Source organism: Podarcis bocagei (genome assembly GCF_964188305.1).
Source record: "Podarcis bocagei genome assembly, chromosome: 6".
In the NCBI taxonomy this organism is placed as follows: Eukaryota; Metazoa; Chordata; class Lepidosauria; order Squamata; family Lacertidae; genus Podarcis; species Podarcis bocagei.
In genome coordinates, this window is record NC_138130.1 from 33,723,952 (window position 1) to 33,748,217 (window position 24,266).

Sequence of the window (24,266 nt, forward strand, 5' to 3'; positions counted from 1 at the left end):
CAGTTATGTACTACAAAGAAATGAAATACATTTGATATCCATTTTCTAAAAATTGTCTAGCTGAAATTGTCTTGGGGAGAAATAATTTTTACAAAATAATGCACTGTTACATTTCCCTAAATTCAGCTACCACCTAATTATCATCCATCTCAGGTTACTGCTTTCATGCTAATGCCAGTTTTCTCAGGCCAGATATAGACAACTTTGATTTCCAATTTTAATTTTATGATCTCTGACAATGAAGAAACACAAAGAAACAAAAACACAGAGCTTTCATTTATAAAGCAACAGAGAACTTCAGGGGACAGTCTCGTTCCATGTGAAGTCTTTCTCTCTCTCACTCTCCACCTGAATGAACATGAACTCTGAAATGTAATGTTGAAAGAAAAGCTAATGAGGGTATGTTTGTGTTTCTGCTAATTCTTCTTAATTGCCCACATTTTTTCCTGCAACAGGTATCATCTTTAAAAGCAAACACAAAAATGCAGTTTCTTCAAGCAGTATATGGAAGAATGGAATATTCTGGGAGTTGTAGTCTTTCAAACAGAGCTTTGCAAGTATATACCTGTATTGGAACACTACAGCTCCAGGAACTTCCTAGTGTCACAGGCTGTGAAACCAACTCCATCGTGACTAGAGTAGGGGGGAAGTTGAGGACAACCAGCACAGTAAATCATGAACACATCTGAGTGTTGGAGTAAGTGAGAACTGGAATGTACAGTCAGTGGTGTACCGTGCTTTGTGGGAACAAAGCAGAGTTTATGCTGGCTTTCCTGGTTCTTTTTTTGCCATTTGGCTGAATGTCTACAGCTCAGCCTCAGAGCAAGGCAGAGGGCGCTTTTAAAAATGTGCATGCATTTGAATTAATTAAGATATGCAAATGAGTGCTGACTGCCTGGTTTCCTTTCTTTTGAGTGGGGTGATAATTGTAAGATGGAGAGGAGAAACACTTGTTAAACCATTGAACTCAGAGTGTTTACATTAGGCCAAAGCCTCTGTACAAATACGCTCCAGAGTTCCCTCAGTCGTTTGTCTGTTGGCTTTCTTCACAAAATGGCAGGAGACTTACGACATCCTTCCATCTGTAACAGTTAATACATTCAATCTTAAAACTTGGAACTTCTGAATGTCTGTATAATGTGGATTGAGCAACTGGATTTAGAAATATGTCATACACACAAAATGAATCCCTTGAGTTGGGAAGGCAGAACTGAACAACTCATTCCTCTTATGAGCATGGCTGGTCTCCCAGATATGAAAAGGATATCATTCATTTGGAAAATAGACTTCATTTTTGAGAAATGCCCAAGTGCAGAAAAATATGGACTTACACAGTTCTGAACAGTGTGCTTGTGAGCTTTGCATTTTACTATTGTACTTCTCAAACTGCTGCCGTATGATAAGCAAGGTTAAGAGTGATATATCATAGCCGAAAAGGTTTCAACTCCCATCAAGTTGCATTGGCCATAGTGCCTGGAACTGATGAAGATGAGAGTCTAACAACATCTGGAGGACCATAGGTTCTCAAGCCTTGTCCTACAGCATCCCTAGTGCTGTCAACATATAGCAACCACAACAGAATACAGTGGTACCTTGGTTTACATACGCTTCAGGTTACAGACGCTTCAGGTTACAGACTCCGTTAACCCAGAAATAGTACCTCAGGTTAAGAACTTTGCTTCAGGATGAGAACAGAAATTGTGCTCCAGCAGTGTGGCAGCAGCGGGAGGCCCCTTTAGCTAAAGTGGTGCTTCAGGTTAGAACAGTTTCAGGTTAAGAATGGACCTCCCGAACGAATTAAGTTCTTAACCCGAGGTACCACTGTACTGAGTTAGCTCAGAGATCCATGGGCACAGAATCAGGCCCCAATTGCCCATTCTTATGGACTGCTATTCCTATTCATCAGTTAATAAAATCAAGCTATCAGGTTATAGTTGGGTGGCAAACCTAGGGTCATCCCACAGATGAGTTATATACCACATACTTTGAATCAGTGCTTTTTTTCTATATAAAAATGTTTAGGGGTGCTCTCATTCTGACTCAAAAAAATCACCATTTTATGGTTCAAATCAGTGAAAATAAATACAGTAAATGGACAAAAGTACACAGATTTACAAAATGTCTAGGGGTATGCGTACCCCTGCGTACCCCCAGAAAAAAAATCACGGCTTTGAAGAAATACATTGCAAACCACAGGGTGGTCAAAGTATAGTGAGGTTCATTCTTGGAACAATTTGTGTGCTTTCCGTGTGCTTTCTCACTGTGAAACATGTCTGTCTGATGCTCACCTGGAGCTGATTTTCACCACATGAAAGCTTCCGGAATAAAACATCTCAAATATCAGCACTTGGCTTGGCCTAATGCAGCTGGGAAAGAACTGAACCCCCCCCCCCTCCGCAAAAAAAGAATGTTCCTCTGGAAGCACAGATCTGGTTCACTTGAGGTTGAGTAGGTATGCTTAAACATATACATTAGGCAGCGTCAAGCTACTGTATGTGTTCGACAATTTTTGCCCTACACGAACGATGAATAAGCTCCATAACTACAGCACTTACATAGCAAAGGAAAGCTGTGTTTACCATTAATACTCTGTTGAACTAGGAAATGTCAGTTTATGTTTGAAATGTGGCATGCTAGGTTTCAAGTAAACTGTGAGAGAAACTATAATGTGCTCACACAAACTGCATTTGGACTCTACATTTTTTAAACACTAGAAACATTTGAAGCTGTGTTTCTGATAATTTCCAGGTGTGGGTGTGTGTGTGTGTGTGTGTGTGTGTGTAACCTATTGTTTTGAATGTAAGAACATAAGAAAATAGTCTTGCTGAGGACTGATGACATCAGCAACAAATATAGAAGCTTAACTGACTCCCCGTCCTGGGACTGGCGTGATACTTCTTAAATAACACCTAAAAGCTGAAGACCCTCTTGTACATTAAAGCCGAAAACTAAAAAAAGGATTGCTGACTGCCTCATCTCTAACAAAAAACAAACTGAAATTTACATGATTATTTCAGAGAGAGAGAGAGAGAGAGAGAGAGAGCACTACAATTTTCTGGGTGGTGTAACAATCCCTCTTCACAGGTGTTATAAGAAAAAACTGCTCGACCTGGCTCGCCAAACTGTTATAAGAAAAAACTGCTCCCTTTCCCTTCTGGGGTACCCAAGAGCCCATATAGAGTCCTCATGTAGGTTCTCTATTGGTAGGAGAAAATAACAGAGGCCAACCATAGAATATTGAGAAGCAAAGCAACTAGTAAGCATGATCTTTATTAAACTGTTGCAACAGGGTCCCCCGCTCACACAGGGAGGGAGGAGAGGAACCTAGAACATTGGTGTGCAAGCTCTTATATAGACTTTTGGAATTGCCTACCCTGTAGCTCGAGGACCCCCCCCCACACACACACACACCAAAAAAAAAATCATACATACATCACAGAAAGAGGGGATCCGCAGCAGAAATTTGAGTGTGTTGCTTCTCTCCTGTCTGCCAGGTTACCTGTTAATACCTCATCTGATTGTCTTTTCTGGGTAGTCTGGCCGTTCCTTTGAGATGGTAAATAGTTCCTGAATCTCTTAGGCATATTGATAGTGTGCTCATCTTAACAGATACTTGCCAGACTGTGTTTACAGGGAGGTGTAAGCCCCTACAGTCCAAAGACAATTGGAAAGCTTTTCCCATTTCCTTCCTCTTTGCAGAGAAATGTTTAAGGTCAATTTGGGAAAGTCAAAATGGTTTCAGGATTGTTCTCCTGTACTATTTCAGATACGTGGTTCATATACTTATGTATGTGTTTGCATTGTACATTTATGAACATTTATTTTTTATATATATATGACCTTAGAATTCCTATAACACAGGGAAATCTAGGAACTCTAGGGGCAGGGCTTCTTTTTCAGCCAGAACTAACCGGAACTCGTCTTCGGCACCTCTCAGGTGGGCACCATTGCCATTATAAGAGAACAAGGGAGGCACTCATGGTGAGTTCCGGCACCTCCTTTTCTAGAAAAATAGCACTGTGTAGGGGAATAGGAGTTTCCAAACAATTTTCAGCACCCTTCACAAACTACAGTCCCCAAAATGACTATTTAAAGTGATATTATGGTGTTTTAAACGTATGGTGTTGCCTCAGTTTCAGTAAACATATGAGAAAATACCCTGAAACTCATATAGACATGGCATCTTACCCCTAACAAATTAAATTATACTAGCAACACTTTAAATAAAAAGTGATATAGGGGATGTGATACATAAGAAACATTTCCCACCCCCCTCCACCACCATGTTGTGAGACTGCGTAACTATAAATCATTCTTCGACATGAGGTATTTTGTGAAAGTGATAACAGGTCAACAAATGCAATATAATCCACAACTGGCTTTATTATAAGTTTTTGATGGTTCGAATTCTATCTTGCATTCCAAAGATTAAATAACATTTCTGATGGTGGTTGCTTGTCAGTTGAAAAGTAAGCATGGGCGGTGGCGTGGGGGGGGGGGATAGAATAGGCTTATGTTTAAATAGATGGTATGTAAAGGTTTGGTAGCTTTCTTTAGCTTTTAGCTTTTTAACAGGGCAAGTGAAGTAGACGCGAAGACACAAGGACACCTTTGGCATAACTGTCTCTGTTTCCTTAGCCATATCAATAGGTCACAATACCAGCATGAACCACCATCTGCACATGGTGATTTATTGAAAGACACTTTGGCTTAGATTTGGGAACAGTATGGCAAATGTAACTGTGAACGGATGTGCTGAGATATTATGTTGTGTTTTACCTATCTCTGTATGTATGTAGTGGGAAAAATTAAATAAAAATATTCTAGAAAGAAGGCCCGTGCTGGATCAGAGGATCCATCTAGTCTTGCGTCCTGTTCCCCACATGATATTCTGTTGTTGTTGTTGCTTAGTCGTTTAGTCGTGTCTGACTCTTCGTGACCCCATGGACCAGAGCATGCCAGGCACTCCTGTCTTCCACTGCCTCCCGTAGTTTGGTCAATCAAACTCATGCTGGTAGCTTCGAGAACACTGTCCAACCATCTCGTCCTCTGTCATCCCCTTCTACTTGTACCCTCCATCTTTCCCAACATCAGGGTCTTTTCCAGGGAGTCTTCTCTTCTCATAAGGTGACCAAAGTATTGGAGCCTCAGCTTCAGGATCTGTCCTTCCAGTGAGCACTCAGGGCTGATTTCCTTAAGAATTTATAGGTTTGATCTTCTTGCAGTCCTTGGGACTGTCAAGAGTCTCCTCCAGCACCAATGATATTCTGTAGAATCCTCCAACTCAGGCTGTTAATGAACAGAAGTGAAGAATAGGATTTTGCCTAATATTTCTGATCCCATAAGTGTTAGGAACTTGGATGTTTGTTTGTTTGTTTGTTTGCAATTAAAGCAGGGGTTCTAGGCACCTAATGGTGCAGATAGTCAATAGTTGGCTGAGTCAGATTAGACCAGTTAAGTAGTCTGATAAAGACAGAAACCAGGTTGAAGCTGGCTAACTGCTATATTCCCAATGACTGGCAAAAGCATTTTTCTTTGTAGTAAAACAAACCCCTCCAATTCTGTAGTCCTACGAAAAGATTTCCTCTCTCCCAGAAGGAAAAAGATGAACACAGATAGCAAATTCCAAGGTGTGTGACATAGAAATTAATTGCTTCTTTTTAAAAAAAAAATGATATTTATTAAAGTTTCAAAGAAAAGATTAAATAAATAAAAAGAGGGGGGGGAAGAAAAAGAACTAAAAAGGAAAAAAGTACAAAATACAGAAAAAAGATAAAAAACACTTTAAAAAAACACATCTTTCCATACCTTACATTTCATTTCCTTACTTCCCTGACCTCCTCACACCTCCTTTTTTTGTATTCCAGTTCTGTTAGTTAATTCAGCAATTTCTTTCCCTCTTTGTTTTTGTCTTAATCCTTTAACTTAATATATTATAACTTTGAATTTTCACCTATTAACAATCCATTTTTGCATACACCTTTATAACATTACTGCTAAAACCACTTACTGGTAACTTCATTCTGACATCATTCTAACATTCATTAATTTTGCAATAATTCTGTAAATAGTCTTTAAATTTCTTCCAATCTTCTTCCACCGACTCTTCTCCCTGGTCTCGGATTCTGCCAGTCATTTCCGCCAGTTCCATATAGTCCATCACCTTCATCTGCCATTCTTCCAGAGTGGGTAAATCTTGTGTCTTCCAATACTTTGCAATAAGTATTCTTGCTGCTGTTGTGGCATACATAAAGAAAGTTCTGTCCTTCTTTGGCACCAATTGGCCGACCATGCCCAGGAGAAAGGCCTCTGGTTTCTTCAGGAAGGTATATTTATATACCTTTTTCATTTCGTTATAGATCATCTCCCAGAAAGCCTTAATCCTTGGGCATGTCCACCAAAGATGAAAGAATGTACCTTCAGTTTCTTTACATTTCCAACATTTATTATCGGGCAAATGATAGATTTTTGCAAGCTTGACTGGTGTCATATACCACCTGTATATCATTTTCATAATATTCTCTCTTAAGGCATTACATGCCGTAAACTTCATACCTGTGGTCCATAACTGTTCCCAGTCAGCCATCATTATGTTATGTCCAACATCTTGTGCCCATTTAATCATAGCAGATTTCACCGTTTCATCCTGAGTATTCCATTTCAACAGCAAGTTATACGTCTTTGACAAAATCTTAGTTTTAGGTTCTAACAGTTCTGTTTCTAATTTTGATTTTTCCACCTGGAAGCCAATTTTCTTGTCGAAATTAATTGCTTCTTGTCCTTTATCAATGACTTGTGAATTAAAGGCAGGGAAAGCTAGTGATGCTTTTTTAAAAAAAATAAATAAATAAACAGTTTTGAAGAATGGTCGGAAAATAAATAAATAAGCCAGGGGCGGGGGGGGGGGGAGATTCAGAAGAACACAATCCATAATTTTGCTTGGCAGGCCATGTTTCCGCTCCATCAGATGGCAAAAACGAAGGCCTCCCACTTTAGCGAGATGATTTCTATACAGTACAGCCGAATATGGCAATTGCTAGGTCAGGTCAGCCTATTTAAGTGGCCTCCTTCCAGCACTTCTCAAAACCTTATAATTCCAGGAAGGTCATGTAGGTAATATTTATAAAGTCAACTGTCCACAGAGGAAATTGCTTTCTATGCATTCATAGTGACATTGCCACTATGGGGGGTTATTGGCTTGTTGATTTTATTTTGATTATGTATTTTGTGGTTTTGTTCTGTGAACCACCCTGAGTCCTCCGGGTATAGGGCAGTATATTATTATTATTATTATTATTATTATTATTATTATTATTATTATGTCTCTAACCAGAAAGCTTGCCCATTATTCCTAAGATTTTAAATTGTCCCTCATATTTATAAAATTTCTGAAATAATAATGCCAACTGACCAGCTGCGTGGGAAGCAGTTTGCTTTTGCTGTGTCGCTTGGAACTGCTCTTTCACATGACAGCATCACAAAATTGCACCTAATTTTCTCCAGCAACCTTGGAAGGAGGGTGGTCTAGTTGCCACCCCCCAAAGTATGTGCTATGCGACTTGGCTAAGAAAAGATTAATTTCAAGAGCATGAGACTTCGTTATTAGAGGATTAGGAAATGTCTTGACATTTTAAAGCTGCAGAGGATATTTTACGGTGGCAATTTTGCAATGAACAACAGTTTGAAAAGTTTTTAGATATACTTTGATACACCTTTTTGTACTTATGATGGTGGTTGTGTTGGCGATTTTGGCTCAGAACAGAAACAGTTTCGTTTACCAGTGCAGATTTGAAAGGCCCTTCCTAATGCTAGAGAAATGCTACCTTTACTTTTGAGGAACTTGTATATAAATATTCACAGAAGTGATTTTTCACATGAAAAGGAATTCACGTGGGAAAAATATTACACCTGATTTGAGTCTGCCTTGCAGGACTTCAAAAGAATAGCTGTCAACCGTCCCTTATTTGGCGGGAAACTCCCTTATCCCAGCGCCGTGTCCCGCTGCTGTCCCTTATTGATTATGTCCCTTAAATTTCCCGGGTTTCAAAGGAAGCTGCTCCTCTCCCTCCCTCCCTGCCAGCCACTATTTCTCCTTACACCAGGCAGCTCCTAACAGATTTACATGGGTGATGCACTGGTACCTATTTTGCAGTCGTCTAAAGTGATAAAGAGCATGTGCTTTTTTTAATTTGGCTAACTCCTATCTCAGGTCTGAGGCTTAGCCAGCTTTAAAAATCCTTGGCTTTGTATCATCTGCAGAAGCAGAAGCATTAGTCTCTCTTATCAGATACTGAGTGTCAGAAGCAATCGGAGTCTTCTCATTTCTAACATTCCCAGCCTCTTAGATTAGATCTCAGCTGGTCTCATTGTCCTCCTAAAACCAAAGCCAGCTCTGCTTTGTAGACAAGCTGTGCAAATATACATGCATATTCCCTTCCTAGTCATAAGATGAAGCAAGAGAAGCAATGTAACAGATTCTTAAACACACATATTCATGCCATCTAGGAACTATTTTTTGAATCACAGCAGTCTTAACTTCCATTTTAAAATATGGGGGCACATGCATGTGATTATCTGGATAACAGGGTGTCAGACGTTCTGTCCTCCCTTGAACAATAAGCTCATTGCACCTACTTAACCTTTAAAATTGTGATATTTTTTGGTGGAAAAGGTGAGCGGCAAAAGGTGGAAAGGGGGACGGTTTCTCATCAGATCACATGGAAGCCATCTCTATTCAGATAGCTAATTTACATGCAGGATAGCTTCCAAGCATTAGGTGATAAAATAACCACTCTGATCACCCATCCAACTCACAGAGAAGACAAAATCAGAAATGCCGGAAACTGGAATTTATCACACTGAACAAATAAAGGATTTAGTTTGAGAGACTTACTCCTAAAGCTGGCTGACCAGGCACCAGAAGATCCATGTCTGTGGTTTAATTGACCAGGCTAGGCAGAGAGCCTGATCAATTTTCTATTGGAAGGGTGGAAAAACTTGGTGCCATATGTGGAGACAGCCCAGATGGGCATTGAAAAGGCTCCTAGGAGCCTGGGTCTCTGCCAAAAAGAAAATGCTCTTCCCCAGGAATTTATTATTGTCTTCAGCAATTGCACAGTTAAAGAAAAACTAACCAAGGTGTTAAGGGGAAAGGGGCAGGTTGAGGATGAAGGGAAACCAATACTATTTTTGCAAGACTTGAGTGTTGATGCATTCCATTGCAGGAAATTCTGAGACACATCCTGGACCTGAAATTTATTTGGAAGAGGGCTGTCCTCTGAAATAAGACACATGGCCACCCTAGCTACATCCTAGCCTTTTGTGTCCAGGACAGCTGGCATATTAAGAGAACATTGATATCGCTCCATTCCTTGCCACGAGAAAGCCTCTGAACATAGAAAGTGAGGCCTAGCACAGCCTATCCTCAAATCTTATCTGCCCTGCTTTGTAGCCTTTGCTATTCCAGAGCCTTGGAAATATGTGGCCTAGGGACATTCCAGTATGCCCATCCATATGCCGTTTGTAGAATAGGCCAGAAACCATGCATAAAGCAAAATGTGCTAGGTCCATTCCAGAAATGCTCCAGAAGGTGGTGCTGGATGCCAACTCCTAACAGTCCTAGCCAGCATGGCCAGTGGTAGGGGATGATGGCAATTATTGTCCAACATAACCTAGTCATTCTTTCTCAACCTTGGGTCCCTAGATGTTGCTGGATTCCCATCATTCCTATCCAGCATGGCCAGTGGTTGGGGATGATGGGAGTTTTAGTCCAACAACATCTAGGGACCCATTGTTGAGAAAGGCTGACCTATAGGGCCACAGGTAAGCTCTCTTCTAGCACTAAGGAGGCCCCAGTAGAGGGAGGTTGGAGGAGAAGTGATGGGACAAAGAGAAGGGATGTCACTCTATCCACCAGCAATTATCATAGGGCAACTCTTGTATATTCTGTATGGGATGGGCATAGCATTTGGTCTTAAAATTGTCTGAGTTTTCTCCATTTCCCCCAGTGCAACTGTCATTTTTTTAAACTGAGCATGGTCTAAGTGGACTATGGGGTTAATCAACATATATGAAGATTATGAATAGAAAAGTTAGATTGATGTTAGGAAATACTGTCTAGAAGAATTAAATCAATCACCTTTCTAAATTATAGGATTACCATATATCTGATGAGTCTTTTTCTTCTAACCAAATTTAAGCCGTGTGTGTGTGTGTGTGTGTGTGTGTGTGTGTGTGTGTGTGAGACAATTTTGGCATTTGGCTATCTAGCCATAATGGGTGTTAATACTCTTCTAAAGTCATCTTCGGTCAATAAATTACTTGCAACAAACCTTCCAAGAACATTTATTAAGGTGGATTAAATTCCACACAGCCATGTGTTAAGAGCAGAGATAGTGGCTAGTATCAACACTGTCTCCATTATACTGCCTTTCTCAAAAATATATCTCACATCTTTGTCTGCAAAGGAGTCATTGATCTTGAAATTTATTTTTGAACTTGCAATGTGACTGTAACCTCAATTTTGTTGCAGCACATTTCTCTGGCAATGAATTCCCTGCTGTCTTAAATAGATGTCTGACAGTAACACCAAGGCCACCTTTCTTAAAATGCTCTTGATTAGTCAAGCTGGTTTTCACACCTCTTTAAAGGGTTATTAACATCCACACTTTTAATCTTTATTAAGGCCATTTTTAAAACTATCATTTAATAATAATAACAACGTACATAGAATTTTCCGTCAGCCACCAGGGTTCCAAAATAAAGCTACCTCAAAACATCAGAGTTGCACAGTAAGGCTCATATCACATCTGTGAGTAAGAACGATGTTCCCCCAGAGGTCCTCTGGCTGGTCAAGTCACCGTTTCTCTCCCATCCTTTCATAGAATGTTTCATGGTCAGGGGATGGAAAGATAAGTCTGATGGGGATGAAGAGAAGGCAAGACTGTCTTAATTCTGCCTTTGTTGCTGTTTTCCAGACAGAGGGGATGAAAATGCATGTTCATGTGAAGCGCAGCATGATTTCTTCCATGTGCCCCTCTGTCCCCACCTCTCTCTCATTCTGTTTGCAGATGTGATGCCAAACTCAGAAACATAAAGTACATTTGAGGGTTGTTTTCCATATGCCACTTGCCTCCAGTCCCTCTTGGCTTTCACTGCCATTTTGATCCCACCCAATTCCTCTTCACTCTTTTCTTCCCGACTTTCTGGCAGAGAATTCTCTTCTTTTTCTGCCTCTCTAGTGACCCATCCTTTGCAATTCCCGGCTTGGAAATAGCTTGACAAAGCAAGAGGAGATAGAGTGAGAGAAAGCCGGAGGGAGAAGAGGATGAGAGTTCTTCCTTGTCTGCCTTCTCTTGTCTTTTCAAGCTAGAAATAGCTTGGATGGAAACGAGGTAGAGGGAGTTGTTTGCAGAATCCTGTTTCTGCAAGAGTCATGTGGAGGGGGAAATGGACTGGCAACTGGCATGTGGTGGGGATGGGGGAGAGGTGCAGTTCAAATTTAAATGCAAATATACCATATAAAAGAAACACAGTCACCCTCTGAAATTCAAACTTCTCTGAATTGTGCAATGCAATGGAGTTCTCAGTGCAGTGTGCACATAACTGCATATATTAATGAATAACAAACTATATGGGGAAATAACTTTCAAAATGTGTACATTAGTCAAAACTGCATACAAAAATAAGTTTGGAATCATAGAATTGTAGACTTGGAAGGGGCGCTTAGAATAAATTTATTGTAAATTTAGTATAAATTTATTATAATGAATTTATACTAAAATGCTGGTGGATTTTCAGGATGGTTTTTTTTAAAAAAAAATGCAGTTCAGATAACTGAAGTTAAGACTGGGGGAAATGACAAACTCTGAGGTCCAAAATCGACATATTTCTCCCTCCATACGTGAGGGCGGGAAAGTGAGTTTTCATAATCAAGTCTGGGCCACATATGCAGCAAAGGGGGGGGGGGATGTGAGAATTTGAACTAGAATCTGGTGGTAAAAAGCATGGGGGCTGATAGGTGAATAATCCAAGCACAAGCATGGAGAAAAGTATAGCTTTGCAAAGTAAAAGACACAAAAGACATGTGAAACAGTCTCCTGATTGTTACCTGGTTTCTGTTCATTTTAAATATGAAAAGCCCCTGTCAGAGGCTATAAATCTGATCAGAGAAGGAGTGGGAGGAGGGCTGCTTGACCATTTTGTCTGGTGGATTCCTACCCTCAACTGCTTTCCTATCTATATGATAAATGATAAAGGTACTCAAATCTTCCGTAGTTTAAAAGCAGCTTGATGGCAGCAATTTTGATTAGCAAAGTAGCATAAGGGGGAAAGGTTAAGTGCTCCTCCCCTTTCCTGCTCCTAATCAAACCTGCAGTCTCACAGTCTCCTGAGAACAGTTTTCCTGCTGGAACAATGAAGGGTCAATGATGTAGTCTATGTTTTTGAGACACCTCAAATATTTTTTCTAGCATTACCAAAATAATAATAATAATAATTATCCATTCCACTTCATCAAGGCTACATTGCATTCCCCTCTGTAGGAACAAATTTGTCATATGGTGTTTGTTGTTGTCAATTTACCGTTAATTAGCTAACATGTACCAGCACAAATGAACAGAAGTCAAAGGAAGGCAGAAGAGCTATATTAAACAATAGCTGCTACTATCTCCAAATGTGGAGAGCGAAATAATTTCAGCATCTGAAACTGCTTGATGGGTTTTTAAATTGCAACATTAAGTGTTTCACTAAAAAAAATAAAAAATCTTCTTAATAAAAAAATTAATGGAAAAAGACCAGCCAGGAACTCTGCTTAAGTTATAAGAGCACAAGAATAGCCTACGTCCTGTTCTCACTACAGTGGCCAGCCAGATAGCCAGTGCTAGATTTAGAGTGGTGGGGCAGGTTGCCCAGCACAGGGTGGCAATCCAAGGAGTGCAAAATTGAGAAGATCCATTTGGGAGTGGCCAATTTTGCCCTGCCCCAGGGTGCCATATTATGTATAATTTGTATTAAGTTTTTCTGTTTTACATTTTAGAATATTCATTTGAACAACCTTAAAATATCAATGACTTCCCTTCTTCTGGTGTCATGGTTAAGAGCGGTGGACTCGTAATCTGGTGAACCAAGTTCGCGTCCCCGCTCCTCCACATGCAGCTGCTGGGTGACCTTGGGCTAGTCACACTTCTCTGAAGTCTCTCAGCCTCACTCACCTCACAGAGTATTTGTTGTGGGGGAGGAAGGGAAAGGAGAATGTTAGCCGCTTTGAGACTAAGCGGGATATCAAATCCAAACTCCTCCTCCTCCTCCTCCTCCTCCTCCTCCTCCTTCTTCTTCTTCTTCTCCTCCTCCTCCTCCTTCCATGGTTCAATTTGCATGCCATAGATCCCTGCATATTTTACATAAACTAGACCACTCAGTAGTGGGACGCGGGTGGTGCTGTGGGTTAAACCACAGAGCCTAGGACTTGCCAGTCAGAAGGTCAGCAATTCGAATCCCCACCGCGGGGTGAGCTCCCGTTGTTTGGTCCCAGCTCCTGCCAATCTAGCAGTTCAAAAGCACGTCAAAGTGCAAGTAGATAAATAGGTACCACTCCGGGGGGGAAGGTAAACGGCGTTTCCGTGCGCTGCTCTGGTTTGCCAGAAGCGGCTTAGTCATGCTGGCCACATGACCCGGAAGCTGAGGGAAGCCGGCTCCCTCAGCCAATAAAGTGAAATGAGCACTGCAACCCCAGAGTCGGTCACGACTGGACCTCATGGTCAGGGCTCCCTTTACCTTTACTTTAGACCATTCAGTATTCCATTTTTACGCCCATCAAAACTTATTTACACTGTTGAATTTATCTTAATGCTGCCAACATTTTCAAATGTACACAGTTTTCACCTATGTATTCATTCAACATTTTCCAGTCTTCTTTAAACGTATATTCTCCTTGTTATCTTAAGTTAAGTCTGCCAGCTGCGTGTGTTCCATCAATTTAAGTTGCCATTCTTCTTTAGTTGGGACATCACTCATTTTCCATTTTGGGACTAACAAAACAAGGGCCGCAGTAGTGGCATACATAAATAGCCTTTTTTGACACCTGGGAATTACCATTTGAATTATCCTCCAATTATCCTCCATCATGATATAGCCTTATACTCCATGAATTTCTTTAGTCCTCTTTTAAAGCCATCCAAATTGGTGGGCATCACTGCCTCATACAGGAGCAAGTTCCATATGTGATGCTTGAAAGATGACTTTCTATTGTCTGTCCTGAATTTCCCAAAGTTCAATTTTATTGGATGTTGTTCACATGTTAGTGTTATAAGAGAGAAAAACTTTCTACATACCATGCATGATTTTATAGACTTTAATCATGTAAACTGCCTGTTTGCATTTTCTCTAAACTAAAAAGTCCAAATGCCATCTAGAAATCACAAGTGTGAACCACCCCATGCTGTTAATCCACATATAGCTAGCTTGTTTGTTTATACAGCCATTTCTATCCTACCTTTTCAGCTCTAAGCATGGCCTCTGAGGCACCTTGCGAGTCATATGTAAGCAATATTAAAACAATCAATAAATCAAAATCCTAGAGGAGCAGCACCGGAAAAACGCCTTCTACATCTCCATGCAACTACAAAATGTCAGAAGTCAGAATCAAAAGATGCTCTGTCCCTAAGCTATGGTCTTGCTCATTGATGGAGCAGGTTCTCCATCCCTGAATTAGAAAAATGGTCAGCAGAGAGGTTAGCTGTTGTTTTATAATAGACATTCATTCATTCATTCATTTCCTGCCTTTCCCCCCGACTCTAAGTGGCTTAAAGCTAAAACAGAAAGACCTAAAAACATAAGGGAAAAGGTGATAATTAAAAGGAAAAAATAAACATTGATAAAATATTATTAATACTATTAATAGAATGTTAATGTTTAATATATCATAATGCAATGCAATATATATGATCCATTAAAAAATTAAATAGACCAACAGAAAAAAATGAGTCGCATGCCAAGATGAAGTGATATAATTACAGTGGTACCTCGGGTTACATACGCTTCAGGCTACATACGCTTCAGGTTACAGACTCCGCTAATTCAGAAATAGTGCTTCAGGTTAAGAACTTTGCTTCAGGATAAGAACAGAAATCGTGCTCCGGCGGCGTGGCAGCAGCAGGAGGCCCCATTAGCTAAAGTAGTGCTTCACGTTAATAACAGTTTCAGGTTAAGAATGGACCTCCGGAACGAATTAAGTACGTAACCAGAGGTACCACTATATAAGAGAGCAGTAATGAAGAAAGGACATAGATATGGAATGAAGTCCAGTTTCCCTGTTATATTCCACACATCCCATTGTGTTTGCCTAGATTGCAATCCAGAATGCTATGCATCCCTCATTCTTTTCAATGGCAATATAAAAGTGCCCTGATTACCCTTTTTTTTTTTAACATCTCACCAATTCGAATGTAAGCACCTCTCAAGCACATTCCTGCTTTTTAATGACTTACTTACAGACTAAAAGCCTCTGGTACCAATTGGTGGGTACATGTTTTTTAAACTGGGGAAAGCAGCCTAATTTATTTGTCATTGAATGGATGAAATTTCTGAAGAGCCTAACTCGGTAGCTAAGCTACCATAATTAAATCAGAGCAGTTGCAAAGTCTGCCTTCATTTGCATAGTTACAAAGGCAGATAACTTTACTAGCGAAAGTTAGAGGTTGATGGTGTGGGCGAGTGTGCATCTCTTTCTGTAAGATCTTTAGCAAATTGGCTAAGGGAATGTTCGCATTGCCTGGAACGTCAGCTGCTAACAAAGAGCAGTTTATAACCCAGCTATCCCCCCCCCCATCTCAAAAAGGAGTAGGACAGTGACAGCTTTTGTAGAAATACCTGCTCTATTACCAAACGCAAGGCTACAGCAATTGATCTTGCAACCCATCTTCCATACTTGCAAGCTTATGTTTGTGACAGTGAAGTCTTAAAGATAGCTAAATTTATGCTCCCGAGGCAGCTTTGGGGACTCAAAGCTAAGTGAACATTGCTCCTGCGGGAAACGAACTGCATCTGAAAGTCCTAAAATCTGTACTTTGCTGTCCCTTAAGTCTCGACACCAGTTCCCTTTCCATGCCAAGTTTCCAATCGCTCTCTTTGAACACACTTTCCAATGTTTTTCTTTCAAAATAGGCTTTCTGGTGTATCCCCAAACTCTGGCATAAATATGTCCCAAGTGTATACCATAAGGTTACCAGATTTTTTTCAATGAATCCAGGGACACTTTTCAACTTCAATGGATATTGTATGGAGAATGATTTGTAAATCTGGGGACTGTTCCCGGGAAACGGGGACGTCTAGTAACCTTTGTATACTAGCCAATTCTAGCCAACAACTTCAGGCACCATTGAAACACAGGGAGCGTGCAAGACCCTCAAGTAGACGCCACTCGCTTGACCTGATCATGGTCTCATCAAAATTAGTGGAGCAAAAGTGGGCATTCAAAGGCATTGGGACCATTGACTGCAATGGAATTTAGTCATGAATGAGCTGCTGACCAATAGATGATTTCCAACCCAATGCAATGATGACTGATCGCAATGGAATTGAATTATGAATGTTTTCCTGGTAGACCTGATCACAGCCCCACTGAAAAATGTGGAACCACAATATAGTACCGGATGTTTAGGTCCCATTGATTGCAATGACATTGAGTAGCAAGGAACATTCATTGGACTAAGCCCGAAGAATGCCATATTCTATTATTTTTTGTTTGGAATTTAATTTTTATTTTTGCCACAATCCCAGATGTTTTTTTCAGCTCCTGTGCTGGTGATTTGTTTGGGGGTGGCAGTGGAGCCTATATAATTTATTGACTTCATCCATTTTATCGTCCTCCACAGGAGGAAGAGAAGTCAAGAGATTATCACTTCACTTCATGAAGTTATATAGTCAAAATCAGTCCTCTACTTCTGCATAAAAGCTTTAGTTCCCATCGAAAATGTTTCAATGCGAGGGCAAAGGACATTAAATTTCTTTAAAATATATTGACTGAAATACACTGAAAGAAGCTGAGGGAGGTGTGCTGAATGCATGACCTCAATTTTTACTGTAATGAAAAGGAAGCAAAAGGGGATAGGATAAATATCTGTGTTTCCTTGAAAATTGTGCAGCTATTTGCAGCAGGTTAATCTCAAGGGAAATTTGTAATAAAAAAAATAATACAAAAATTGTATTTTATACTTAATAGCTCTTTTGCTGCTATAAGGCTACTGTTCCTGTACTTTCTAAATCATAAAAGTTTATACATAATTATATAGTGACATTTTAATATATATAAAGCTACGACTCACTGTTCCTCATTGGTTAAATAATTTCCCTTGGTTCTTGAAAGCCAGACAAATTCCTCTATCTACAGCAATTGCTGGACACCCTCTTCAATTCATTTTTTATCTTTTAAAAATATTTTTTAAATCTTTTGTCTTTTTTTGTTTCAAATGTTTAAATGTTGCCCTTTGTTATTATATTGCTTAATTTTCCTGTTGGTGTTTTAGAAACTGCTTTGTGGTTTACCCATTTTTTTAAAAAAATGAGAAACGGTATACAAATACTTGAATGGATTAAAATTAATAAATGGTTTAGGTGCAGGATAGCTTAAAGACTGTGTCCCAGGATACCTTAATTGCCATATCATTCTGGCTCATATGTTGGTAGATCCTAATAAAGCCATTGCCCGGTTCTGAATTTTAAAATGTTAGTGACTGAGTTGGGTTTGGATGGGTTTGTGGGTGGGAGGGTGAGAGAGGGCTGCTTAATTAACTGATAAGTTTGCCATCTTCTTTTATGGAAAGTGGCTCTATGAATTAACCCAGTGCTTTGCTGGGACTGACTTATTCAGCTTCTAATCTCTATCTTGGAACTAAGTCCATAAATTAGAGGATCGCCCATACTTCTGCATGACTGGGGCTTAGAAAGCATGAGTCAAAGTAGTTTTTTTTCCCACTTAGCCCACTTTCTAGGCACAGGCTCAAGCACTTTTGTCTTTGCCCTGCCACTGTCTCCTGGAAAACCTGCTTGCTAGCTCTAAATTGCTGTTTGTTCTGATTTAGTGCCATATAAGCCAGCTCCTAGGAGCCCAGGCAGTCCTGTCCCCCCCCCCCACACACACACACAATTGGTTTTTTTTAGGGGTCGGGCCTTCTCAATGTTCAGAGAGCATTCAGCAATGCCCCCTTGCTCCTCAAAATGCTGCACATGCAATGTCAAGAAGCTGCGTCGGGCCCCCTCAGTCAACTTGAGAAGATGGTACCCCTGTTCATTGTTAAAGATCGGGTTTCCCTGGGGGAAAGCAGTGGGGAAAACAAAAGGGTGGATAAGCTCTTAGTCTTGTGACTACAACATCCAGCCTATGATTTTAACAACAACAAAAAGAATCCTCATCTTTCGCCAATCCCGTGCTATCTGCAGCATGAGTAGAAGAGATCTGAACCACTCAAAGGCTTGCAACCATTTTAGTGGGTTCTTATTCAGGCATTTTCCACCTGTGGATTTTCTTAAGCCTCTTAAACTTAAATAACCCTAGAAAAAGTGGGGAATGTGGAATGTGGAAAATCAGTGTGGTGAATAGACAACGTTACATGCCTGTTGTGTGGCGCTGCCACAGAGAATAATTTTTCAGCAGGCTTCATGTGGGGTAGTAACATTTGAATTAGCTCCACAAATGAGTCGATCAAGTAGATGGAAAACATGGCAGTGGAAGAATGGCAGGATTTTCTCTCATTAACATTTTGACTGGCCACCCACCACACAAACGGCTTTATACTTACTGCAGAAAAGTTGAGATCTCTATCATTTGCCAGCAAGATATCAAAAATGATTGCAAATAAATACATGAAATCCATGAACCCAGCAAGCCTTCCGCAGTTGGCAGGAGCTCATCGGCACAGCCTTTGATTGTGAACAAGGCAGAAATATTGCCAGGGTTTTGCTGTGTGTTGTTTACCCAGCATGCCTGTGCAGCCCTCTCACACGCAAAGGAAGGTGAATAATATTTAACAGAACATTTAATTTCAACTGAGTGGAAATAGTCTTGTCTCCATTACACCTGGTGCTCATGTGCATATAATTGTTTTTGGACTGGATGGTGCTGAATTATGGATATAGTAGGAAGGGTAATTATGCATGTCGTCAGGGTAATGCCCAATGGGCAAGTACTTGGCGGAGGGGAAATGCTATCTTTCATTATGTATGGTAATAACAAGCCACAATGAAACAGCAAGGTAGAGAAGAATGTGCCAGCCCTTCACAAAAGCATCCCTTGCTTCTTTGTGAACTGTACAAAATTTTCAGGGGGAGGGCTGTTGCTCAGTGGTAAAGCATTTGCCTTGGGTGCAAAGGGTCCCAGGTTCAATCCCTGACATCTCCAGGCAGGGATGAAGTAGATCCTGGAGATCCACTGCCAATATTGATGAGTCTTGAGTGCAGCTTCCTATGTTCCTATGTAAAATATCGAGGTGCCAGGACAGGATCTGCTAATGACCTGCCATGGATTCAGGGTGGGAATGTGTCCTTCTCTGCAGGGACAATCCTCTGTTTGAATGGATCCTCTGTTTGAATGGATCCTCTGTTGGACAGTTGTCTGGACAAAGTGCAGTTAAAGATAAGTAGGGCCTTGAAGGGATCATTAGTGGTTAGCATCTGGAATGAATAAGCACACCAGTCAATAGGTGACTATCTTCTGCATCATGGTGAGATGTGCTATATTCTATTTACATTATAGTAATTATCTCTACATTTCCATATTTTTGTACAAATAAGGAGTCTGTATTCTCTGTTTTTGGTGACGTATAACTACCTACCTATATAAGAGACGCAGGTGGCGCTGTGAGTTAAACCACAGAGCCTAGGGCTTGCTGATCAGAAGGTCAGTGGTTTGAATCCCCGCAACGGGGTGAGCTCCCGTTGCTCGGTCCCTGCTCCTGCCAACCTAGCAGTTCGAAAGCACCTCAAAGTGCAAGTAGATGAATAGGTACCGCTCCGGCGGGAAGGTAAACGGTGTTTCCGTGCGCTGCTCTGGTTCGCCAGAAGCGGCTTAGTCATGCTGGCCACATGACCCAGAAGCTGTACACCGGCTCCCTCGGCCAATAAAGCGAGATGAGCGCCACCTCAACCCCAGAGTCGGTCACGACTGGACCTAATGGTCAGGGGTCCCTTTACCTTTTACCTTTTAACTACCTACATGGAGTTTTGGGATGGATGGCACCTGTGCACTTCACAGCAAACTGACAACCTTGGAGTAGCTCAAAGACTAGCTAGATGCTGGTAGGGTTAGGTAACTGCTTTCTTCACCCTAGGAGCCCAGTTCTTTTCAGGGCTAAAGATATGCATGAAAACCTATGACTCAGCTACACAGCTGCACATAAAATGTGTTTTAAATGTGTTGTCAAGTGCAATATACAAACGTGGCACCTAGATGGTGACAGTGAGCTATGCAAAATTCAATGTGTTTTTCAAAACTTCTTTTTTTTAAAGCATTTTCACAGTGTTTTTTATGTGTGTAGATTCCACCCTGGAAATAATGGGAAGCCTCCAGAAAGTAGAAGGAACATTATGTGCCAGAGCCATCTAGTCTTTTTCTCTCAGAGACTGGGTTCTGGCTACTGCTGCTTCTGTCCATTTGAGCCGATGGGAGAGAGGAGGTGTGCTCATCAAATAGCTTAATGCCAATACTAAGGATGATATCCCACAAGAGATAATGTCAGGCTCTGGACCGTGGCTTGGGTGGAAGGCAGAAAATGAGACCGTTGTGTGTTGCCAAAAGGAAACCAGATAAGGGCTCAGTTCTGCCACCCCTCATACAACCGACTACATAAAAACAGTCTTGTGACTTCGTGTGTATAGATGGCTCTACACTGTTTCCTATTTGCAAGACCTGGAGTTTCATTTTCCAAGCAGTCACAATCTTGGGAATGCTGTTTCATAAAATGGGTTTGTCCACCCGATTGCCACTGAACTGTGAGCCCACAGACTCCTACAGGTGATCATTTAGGGACCAGTGAAGGACGGACCAGGCCAAACCATTAACTGGGCCAACTAATGAATGACAAGAGAAAGATGCAATTTTCCACTGAAAATGGAAACAACTTTGAGCCCTAAAATCACTCACTCTTCTAGAAGTTGTGGACACGTTAAAGATTAATTCTTGCTTAACCATGAATCCTTTAAAATAGTCTGCCTGACAGAACAGTAAATTATCATCTCGGCCGTCTTGCCAATCAGTAGACTGTGAAACTATAAACAGTTTTCATTCACTTGAAAAAAAGAAAATCTGTGATAACTGTGACTCTGGAACACTGAAAATAAATGAATGCTGCACTCCAAAAACACTTGTAGATTTAAAGAGATCACAGATTAACATGTTGTTGGCATCTTTCATGCTGTAATATTACTTGAGACAATGGATTAAAGGAAGAAAGCATTCATTAGAATGTGGTAATGAATAATTGTGCTGAAATGAAGGATAATATCATCACCACCACCATTATAATTATTTTCCAGAAGGCTAGTGTGTTGGAACAAACACTTTAGAACTTTAAATATAAGTTTTAGTGGAATGATGGTGATTTGCTATCCTCCTGCAACTGTTATTCGATGGTCTCTGATTGTACTTTTTACTGTGTTTTTAAAATTATACATAGATATTATTGTGAACTGCTTTGATATTTTTATATATTTTATGTGTTATATGTTCTATATATATTAAAATGAAAATAGAGGCAGAGCTCCACCACTGCACCTGAACTACACCAACCTCCCCACTGCCTTCCCCTCTCCATCCTGGTAAACCCATTTTAGGAAAGCAGCATTGCAGTTCCACCCCACCGGCATGTAACTATGCACACACAGGGCTCTGTACATAAATTAGAACCTGTAAGCTGCCTTGAGGTAGGGTATGTATAAACCAGGCATCCCCAAACTCGGCCGTCCAGATGTTTTGGGACTACAACTCCCATCATCCCTAGCTAAGAGGACCAGTGCTCAGGGATGATGGGGATTGTAGTCCCAAAACATATGGAGGACCAAGTTTGGGGATGCCTGGTATAAACAAACAAGCCAATGAATGAATGAATGAATGAATGAATGAATGAATGAATGAATGTCTATACCAGGCTTCCTCAACCTCGGCCCTCCAGATGTTTTGAGACTACAATTCCCATCATCCCTGACCACTGGTCCTGCTAGCTAGGGATCATGGGAGTTGTAGGCCAAAAACATCTGGAGGGCCGAGGTTGAGGAAGTCTGGTCTATACATTGGTTTCACTTACTTGAGAGACCAGACCAGGTGATTTAGAAATCAAAATTATGGAGACAAATTTGGTTGAGAAGTTCAAAAGCATCCTAAGTGATCTTAGCAATTTTCAGTGACAACTCTGGTATCACATGAAACTAAAGCTGACTTGGTTCAAAAATTCATCATGACCAGAATGGTAACAACAACAACATTTCTCTAGTCATATACGATTGATTGCACTGGAGTTACGGTATATATAGTCAATAATGTTGAAGAGCCATTAAGGCTGCATATCTATGCCCACTTAAAAAGGGAGGAAACATCACCAAGCAGACATGCATCGGGTTGCATTGTAAATCTGCGAAATCCTATACATCTCTACTCAAAAGTAAGTCACATTGAATTCAGTGGAGCATAGGATTGCAGCCTAAGGTATTAAAAATTATTCCAAAGTTATATGAAAAGTGTGACACAAATCTAATGCAAAAGTTTAACATTGTAGAATGTTTACCATGCATTTGATAAAAAACTTTTAATTTACAGATGGCTATCCTCAAGAAGAAATGATTTATAGATGGAGAAAAAACTCAGTAGAAGCTGCAGACCAGAAATCCTGGAGACTCTATCAGTTTGACTTCATGGGTCTCAGAAATACCTCTGATATTGTGCAAACATCTGCAGGTAGGTACAATGCAATAACAATGCACTTTCTGGCCTGAAGGTTTAGGGGTTCAGTACAGCCCTTTCCTAGATCAATAAATGTGAAATGTGGGTCAGTATAACCAGCACAGTATTGAAAAGTAGGGGGCAGCCATTGCCTTTAGTAGTCCACACATTGTTGGACTCAAACTCCCATCATCCATGACCATTGGCCATGACTGCCAGGGCTGATAAGAGTTAGAGTCCAACAGGGTCATAGGTTCCCTTGCCATGGAATAAGAGAAAATACTTCCCCGGGAAACAATTAACTTACTGAATTTACTGCTACAAGCTGTGGTGATGGCCCTTGGTGCATATTTTTTTTAAAGTGTTGGATAAATTAATGGGAGATCAGCCTATCAGCTGCTGTCAAACTTGGAAGCTCAGTGAATGAAGCTCCATTTACGGAGATAGTATGCCTTCAACAACCAGATGCTAGGCATGGCAACCATCTTTGTGTCCTGTGTGTATGCTTCCAGAGGCATCTGGCTGGTTTCTGCTGGAACAGAATCCTGGATCCAATGGACATTGGTCAGACCCAGCAGGATGTTTCTATGTTGTCAGCTTGACAGCCCTGGCCATCTGTCACATTGAAGGAGAGAGTTAGGATTCTCATACACAGTCTGTTGCTGTACAGAAGCATTTCCCTGCTGAAAGTGTCATGCCCAGTTGAATAGCCCAGTCTAATGAGATCTCCTAGCACTAGTCATTGGAACCCAGACACCGGTGGACTGCATCATAATGGGGTCATTGCACCGGATCAAGATCCAGTCCCAGCTCAATAGTTGGCGTACCAATAGACCTTTGCTGACATATCTAACAACATGCTTTTATGTTCTTATGATGCTTGCCCTCTAGGTGCTGTGTGTGAGCTGCATAAGGATGCCTTTATGAGCTTGGCCAGGATAGGGCAAAGCTGAGCTGTGTAGTGGGCTGTGGACAAGATGTGTTTAGGGGTTGTTTAACTACGATCAGGATCAAAAGGGATTTCCCAGCTCTGCTGGGAACATCACAAACGAACAAAGGAATTCCCAAGGCATTAATGCAAACAATAAATATCCTACATGCTTCAACTGTAGGTCTTTTTCAGAGCATATGCATACAATGATTTAATATGAAATTTCTTATACATGGCAGAGCTTGTATATGAAATTGAAGTGGTGGGCTTCACTGCTGCACCCTCCCAGCTTGGCCTTACTTTAAGAGGGGCAGGATGATGCACCATCAGCAAAAAAGAAAGAAAAAAGAAAAAGTCTAACACTGACGTTGGCACTGTCCATTTAAATGTTCTCACAATCCCTCTGGACCC

General features: G+C 40.8%; 1 protein-coding gene across 2 annotated transcripts in view; it reads left to right on the top strand.

Moving 5' to 3' along the window:
- GABRG3 (gamma-aminobutyric acid type A receptor subunit gamma3) overlaps positions 1-24,266 on the top strand; it is a 300,817-nt gene that overhangs the window by 240,748 nt on the left and 35,803 nt on the right. For both annotated transcript variants that reach the window (XM_081197585.1, XM_081197584.1), the window contains exon 6: positions 22,802-22,939. In XM_081197585.1, the coding sequence (XP_081053711.1) occupies positions 22,802-22,939 (138 nt within the window). The remainder of the gene's footprint in view (positions 1-22,801; positions 22,940-24,266) is intronic.